The sequence below is a fragment of the Quercus suber genome, unplaced genomic scaffold (genome assembly GCF_002906115.3).
Source record: "Quercus suber isolate HL8 unplaced genomic scaffold, Cork oak 2.0 scaffold_29, whole genome shotgun sequence".
Lineage (NCBI taxonomy): Eukaryota > Viridiplantae > Streptophyta > Magnoliopsida > Fagales > Fagaceae > Quercus > Quercus suber.
Window position 1 is genome coordinate 470,862 of NW_027069494.1, and position 7,643 is coordinate 478,504.

The following is a 7,643-nucleotide window of genomic DNA, read 5'->3' on the forward strand; positions in this document are numbered from 1 at the left end:
TGTCATTTTTATATAGACAATGAAGATGAATACAAAACCTCCCCACCATCCAACTTGTCATTTTTTGTATTCATCTTCATTGTCTAGTCATGTCAATGTGAAAATCCGGATGGTGGGGTAGTTTTGATATAAAAATGACAAGTTGGATGGTGGGGTGGTTTTGTATTCATCTTCATTGTCTAGTCATGTCAATGTGAAATTCCGGATGGTGGGATAGTTTTCTTCCCACTTTCATTGCCTAATTATATCAACATTCCACTAGTTTGCCTATACAACACCAAATATATCACCAGCTTCCATTATCCTTCTCCAAACCAAATGACGCTTCACCAAACCAATTTGTGTGCATCCTCGTCCTATTCCATATACCTTCATCTCATGATATAGTGGTCATTTCAACAAATTGAAATGACCACTATATCCTCAACGATATAAAAATGACAAGTTGGATGGTGGGGTGGTTTTGTATTCATCTTCATTGTCTAGTCATGTCAACGGGAAAATCCGGATGGCGGGGTAGTTTTGTTCCCATTTTCATTGCCTAATTATATCAACATTCCACTAGTTTGCCTATACAACACCAAATATATCACCAGCTTCCTTTATCCTTCTCCAAACCAAATGACGCTTCACCAAACCAATTTGTGTGCATCCTTGTCTTATTCCATATACCTTCATCTCATGATTCCTCTCTTTCTCATTTGCCTACTCTGCTTGCAACCCACCATTACTGCCACTGCTCCAACAAACGAGACTGATCGTTTTGCTTTGCTCAAATTCAAAGAATCTGTACCTCAAGATCCCTATAACATATTGAGCTCATGGAATGACTCTATGCACTTCTGCAACTGGTTAGGAGTCAAATGCGGCCGTCGGCACCAAAGAGTCACAGTCTTAGACCTAAGTGGCCACAAGTTACGTGGAACTCTATCACCTTACATCGGCAACCTTAGCTTTCTTAGGTCCATCATCCTCCAAAATAATAGCTTCTATGGTGAAATTCCACAAGAAATAGGTCATTTGTTCCGATTGCAAGAGCTCTATCTTACCAATAACACATTGGAAGGGGAAATACTATCCAGCTTATCCAACTGCTCCAATCTCAAGTTCCTAGATCTTTATGGGAATAAGCTTAAAGGGAAGATTCCAACTAAGCTAGGCTCTTTAATGAAACTCAAATCTCTTCAGCTTGGCGCTAACAATTTGGTAGGAAGAATCCCACCTTCTTTAGGAAATCTTTCTTCACTCACAATGTTCGCTGTAGCGGAAAATAATTTGGTGGGAAATATTCCAGATGCCATAAGCCAATTAAATGGCTTAGTAGTTTTCTCAGTTTCAGATAATAAATTGTCAGGTACGATCCCTTCCTCCCTTTATAATGTGTCATCTCTCCAAACCTTTTCAGTTTCAATCAACCAATTTAATGGCACACTTCCAGCCAACATAGGCCTAACTCTTCCAAATCTCCAATGTTTCTATTTTGCTGCAAATGAGTTCTCTGGACCAATCCCTACTTCATTATGCAATGCAACTCAGCTTCAACAAATTGAATTAGGTGGCAATAAGTTTTTAGGATCAGTTCCAACAAATTTGGGAAATCTACAGAATCTTTTATTGCTAAATTTGGGGAACAATTATCTAGGAAAGAGCCTCCATTTCTTATCATCGTTTACTAATCGTAGTAGACTTCAAACATTGGAGTTAGAGGTAAACCAATTTGATGGTGTTTTGCCCAATTCTATATCAAACTTGTCAAACGAACTCATTGAATTATATTTTGGAAACAATGAAATATCTGGAACTATTCCTGAATCATTAACGAATCTCGTTAACTTAATTATCTTGGGCTTAAATGACAATCACTTCATAGGCGTCATTCCTATTGCTTTTGGGAAGTTTGAGAAGATGCAATCATTGGGTATATTTGGAAATAGACTATCAGGAGAAATACCTGCCTCTATAGGCAACCTTACTCAGTTGTTCGAAATCTACTTAGATGATAACAGATTCGAAGGAACCATACCTCCAAGTTTAGAAAACTGCCAACATTTGCAAAGCTTGGACATTTCACAAAATAACCTTAATGGATCCATACCCCAGCAGCTTATAGGTGCTTCTTCGTTACCACTACTATTCATCAATTTATCTCACAACTCATTCACAGGCAAACTACCATTTGAAGTAGGTAATTTGAAAAATATCAACCAAATGGATATCTCTAACAATAATTTGTCTGGTGAAATTCCTACATCTATAGGAAATTGTTTGATCTTGGAACATCTTGAACTGCAAGGGAATTCGTTTCATGGAGCCATACCATCATCTATGGCTTCTTTGAAAGGTCTTCGACATTTAGATGTTTCACAAAATAACCTTTCAGGACCCATTCCAGAGGGTTTAGAGAAGCTGCCTTTCTTAGAAAATTTGAATCTTTCATTCAATAATTTTGAGGGTGAGGTACCAATTGAAGGGGTTTTCAAAAACGTAAGTGTTGTATCATTGGTTGGAAATACTAGACTTTGTGGTGGTATACCAAAATTGCAGTTGCCAAAATGCCCTGTGAATGTTATGAAACCAAGAAAATCCATTGGATTCAAACTAGCAATTGTAATTATTTCTATTGTTCAAATTTTCCTTCTATTTTCATCTATTCTTGTTTGGATGAAAAAATCAAAAAAGAAATCACCTTCAACGGTTTCAACAATAGACCTCTGTCCAAATGTTTCATATAAAGAACTCTATCAGGCAACTAGTGGATTTTCTCCAAGTAATTTAATTGGATCTGGTAGTTTTGGCTATGTTTATAAAGGACTTATTCATCCGGAAGAAAGACCAATTGCTGTAAAGGTCCTTAATCTTCAACAAAAGGGTGCTTCCAAGAGCTTTATGGTTGAATGTAATGTCTTAAGAAATATCCGGCACAAAAATCTTGTTAAGATACTTACATGTTGCTCTAGCATGGATTACAGTGGGAATCAATTCAAAGCTCTAGTATTTGAATTTATGACAAATGGAAGCTTAGATTTTTGGCTTCATCAAGGGCTAGACATTGAAAACCAATCAAGGAACTTGAGCCTTCTTCAAAGATTAAATGTTGCAATTGATGTGGCTTCTGCAATAGATTATCTTCACAACCATTCTATGCAACCTATCGTTCATAGTGATTTAAAACCAAGCAATGTTCTTCTTGACAATGACATGGTTGCTCATGTAAGCGATTTTGGTTTAGCAAGGCTCCTCCCAATCACCAATGATTCTTCTGGAAAGCAAACTAGTACAATTGGGATAAAAGGATCAATTGGTTACGTTGCTCCAGGTAATTTCTTTTGAATTCTTCTAGTTAAACCCTCAAAAACATCTTTACATGTATTGTATTATTTTATTTCAGAAAATTACCTTACTATAGAAGCACACCTAGCCACTCAATTTACAATTTTATTTTAATTGAAGAATTTAAAAGAAACAAAATCGGATTCTCAAAACAAAAAAAAAAAAACAAACAAAAAAAAGAGCAAACAAAAGCTTTAAGCATGTTTTAAGCCTTGATAAATTTGATTAGTTGAGACATAGCTTTCTCCATTGACAAGGTATCTCGTTTTTCAAGCATTTATTTCCCCAGCAAAATATGTTTGCGATGATTGATGATAGCTTGTCAATTTATTATAGCAAATATGGTAGATCTAGTCTCAAAAAAATTCTGTGCTATAGTTGCGTGACATTAACTCATGTGTCCTATACTGAAGAAGTTGTCAACAGACATTATTGAAGTAATGGAAACTAATAGGAACCATGATTTTTGTTGAACATGGGGTAGCCGATTGAGGCATTCATAACTACGGAGTCCAGTCCAACTAGTCCATACCATTAACCACATTTTCCGTTCTACACATAAATCACAAATATTGCCTGCTTGTTATGAGTCTAATGTAGATTGTGATACTGATATGGAAGGAAGTGATTTTTTCTTTTTTAATAAATTTGTCCCGCATGAAAAAGTTTACAAATTTTTTGTAAAATGACAGAAATACGAACAGATGTTTGATAGATAGAATCTATGAACATATCGTACTAGAATATGCACACACGCACAAATTATCAATGCTTCTAACTTGGAAGTTCGAAATGATGGCTTTTGTCTTCATGTTCTTCTTTAGGTTCAACATTTGTTTTGCTATTTTGGATATACAATGAAATGAAGTTGTACTTGCATTAAATTCCAAATATCATTGTATGAAACTGAATATTTTCCCATACATGTCATAATTAAATTATAGAGTATGGCATGGGTGGTGAGGCATCAATAGAGGCGGACGTGTATAGTTATGGAATATTACTACTGGAGATGTTCTTAGGAAAGAGACCCACTAATGACATGTTTAAAGATGGTCTCAATCTCCACAATTTCGCTAAGATGGCATTGCCTGAAAAACTTGTTCAAATTGTGGATCCAATCCTTCTACCAAGAGAAGTTGAGGAAGCTCCAACAGCAATAGTGGCAGCTAGAGAATATAATAATGGAAAGGAAATTCAAGTAGACATGGAAGCTCAAGGTATTCCAAACTTGTGCCAAATGGACCCCAATGTGCATAAATTCTTAGTATCAATCCTTGAAATTGGACTTGCTTGTTCAATGGAGTCACCAAAAGACAGAATGAAGATGAAGGAAGTTACCAGGGAACTTCATTTGATCAAAAATGCTTTTCTTGGTACTGCTATCCGCAGATGTGAATTTAGAAGAATCCAAGTTTAAGGTACTTCTCGATATTTCAAATTTTAATTTGCCTATATAATAAAATAATCAATGACAATCTTCTCCTAAAATCATCAAAGATTGTCCAAAATGGAATCAAGGACATCATTCTTTTTATATAAAAATATATAAATGGAGGATGTCTTTTATTATTTTGATAAACGATCTTAATTGTGTAAATAGTTATATTTTTCAATTCTCGTCATCAATCAAATGTTAGACTAAAATTTTTCTCACTTTTAAATCCAAAACCTTACGAAAGGTTCTTTCATATTTAGTTTTTTGAAATGGTCTCTTGCAAATGCAATAGTTGTTCCTGTTTCTACTTTCTTGGTTTTTCTTTAGAGTCTAGGAAATAACGAATATAACTAACTTTGTACTTTGATTGCAGAGCATGAAACTATCAGAAGAGGTCACTGAAACTTCTTTCATGTCCCTATTGAGCATATAATATAGGTGTGCTAGTTCAATTTCCTTTGCCAAAATGTTTAAGGAATAATTTTCTTATATATTCTTCTTTGGGATATGGTAGTCGTACTTGTGTATATATCGCCACTTTTTTACAGTACAATCATATTGAACACTTCTACTACAAGTTCTAGTATAGTGTGTGTGTATTTTGTTTTCTATTGAAAATCAATTCTATTACAAAAACTCTTTCGGACTGGGAATATCAACTATGATGCTTTTATTTGAATGTATATTAAAGATATGTCATGTATCCAAAATTCTAGAAATATACAGTTTTTTAATAATTTTTTATTTTGTACTTTAATTTTAAAATCTCTAAAAAGGCTCTAAATATTTTTTATTTCATAGTTTGATAATTACAATAAGGAGGAGTGGAGATTTGAAGGTATTTCTCACGGAGGGATAAGGCACTTGACACATTAAATATAATTACTAAGGCTTTTAAAAAAGATGAAAGGGAGAAAATGAAAAAATGAAGAAAAATTATATAGGACAATTGTTCTCCATACCAATTTTATGCCTAATTTTATGTTAGGAACACGGTGGTTCCTAATGGAGACTGATGGGAATTATAGAGGAATGGATGGGATTTGTAGGAAAATTGACTTAATTTGAGATAGTGACCCTCCATAGAGAAATAGAGAGATTAAGAGAGAGAGAGAGAGAGAGAGAGAGAGATGCACTAATGCACTAACAAATTGGTTTATTCTTTAATGATATCTCATATTGGATTACAATCATGCATTTATAGGAGACTAGCTCTAATCTCATTGGCCCACATGGCCTCATCCTATTGGTTCTATTATTCTCCATGTGCATTAATAATTCAAACATGTGCTAAATGTGATTAACATGCCTCATCCTATTGGTTCTATTATTCCCCATGTGCATTAATAATTTCAACATGTGCTAAATATGATTAACATATTTAGAATTGTAACTAACTAATTAACTAAATCTCAATGCACAAATTATTATCCATATGCTTATAGCATTCCTAACATTTCCCTCTCCTTGAAAACACCTTGCCCACAAGGTGTTGTTGTGAAATAGCATCTTCATCAAAGGAGATCTTCCAATGGACCAATACCGTAGTGACATTTTGATCACCATATTCATGCATTTCTCTTTGACAAGCGATCCCATACATATGAAGGTTTCTTCTTCATAGATCTTCAAAATTTGCTTGAATTCTTGAGGCTTCAATGGTTCTTCAATCTTCAAGGTCTCATTGATTTTTTCAACCTTGAAATGTTCTTGTATCCTCAAGACTTCATTCAATTCTAGAACCATTAAAATTGTTGGCACTTGTATCTTGGATTCTTGGATCACCGACACTTGGATTGCCACTTCTTGAATCATAGACTCTTGAATGGAAGCCTCCATTGGTGCATCAAGAATAGGTTCTTGGAAGATCATCATCATCTTCTTTGTTAGTTCTTTTGACTGAACTTCAAGGGCAGCATGTACATGTACATCATCATCCACTTTGACACAAAAATCAATATCTTGGCTTGTAACAACAGTTGTAAATTCTCGAAACTTGATTTGTTCTTCAACTTTCATTGAATCAAGAGCTTGTAACTCTTTTTCGAACATGTTTTCAAGATCCTCTTGCACTCTTGAAAGTTCTTCCTTCATGGCCATGTTAGATTCAGCCAAGGCCTTCATCTTCTTTAAAATATCCTTGGATTCTTCTAAGGCTTTGTTCAACATTTCTTGTATTTTTTTTTAAAATTTTTCTTTCATCACAATTGCTTATCTCAAGATCAACGGCTCTGATACTATTTGTTAGGAACCCGGTGGTTCCTAATGGGGATTAATGGGAATTATAGGGGAATGGATGGAAATTGTAGGAAAATTGAGTTAATTTGAGGTAGTCACCCTCTAGAGAGAGAGAGAGAGAGAGAGAGAGAAAGAGAGAGAGATGCACTAATGCACTAACAAATTGGTTTATTCTTCATTGATATCTCATATTGGATTACAATCATGTATTTATAGGAGACTAGCTCTAATCTCATTGGCCCACATGGCGTCATCCTATTGGTTCTATTATTCTCCATATACATTAATAATTCCAACATGTGCTAAATGTAATTAACATGCCTTATCCTATTGGTTTTATTATTCCCCATATGCATTAATAATTCTAACATGTGCTAAATGTGATTAACATGTTTAAAATTGTAACTAACTAACTAACTAAATCTCAATACACCAATTATTATCCATATGCTTATAGCATTCCTAACATTTCTCTCCCCTTGAAAACACCTTACCCACAAGGTGTTGTTGTGAAATAGCATCTTCATCAAAGGAGATCTTCCAATGAACCAATATCGTAGTGACATTTTGATCACCATATTCATGCATTTCTCTTTGACAAGCGATCTCGTGCATATGAAGGTTTTTTCTTCATAGA

The 7,643-nt window shown here is 34.6% G+C and overlaps 1 protein-coding gene across 1 annotated transcript; it reads left to right on the forward strand.

Moving 5' to 3' along the window:
• Positions 1-256: 256 nt before the first annotated feature.
• LOC111999857 (probable LRR receptor-like serine/threonine-protein kinase At3g47570) lies at positions 257-5,423 on the forward strand. The gene is made up of 3 exons (XM_024031967.2): positions 257-3,316; positions 4,275-4,751; positions 5,142-5,423. Exons 1-2 carry the CDS (start codon positions 622-624, stop codon positions 4,748-4,750), a joined length of 3,171 nt encoding a protein of 1,056 aa, XP_023887735.1. The 5' UTR covers positions 257-621; the 3' UTR covers position 4,751; positions 5,142-5,423.
• The last annotated feature ends 2,220 nt before the right edge of the window (positions 5,424-7,643 follow it).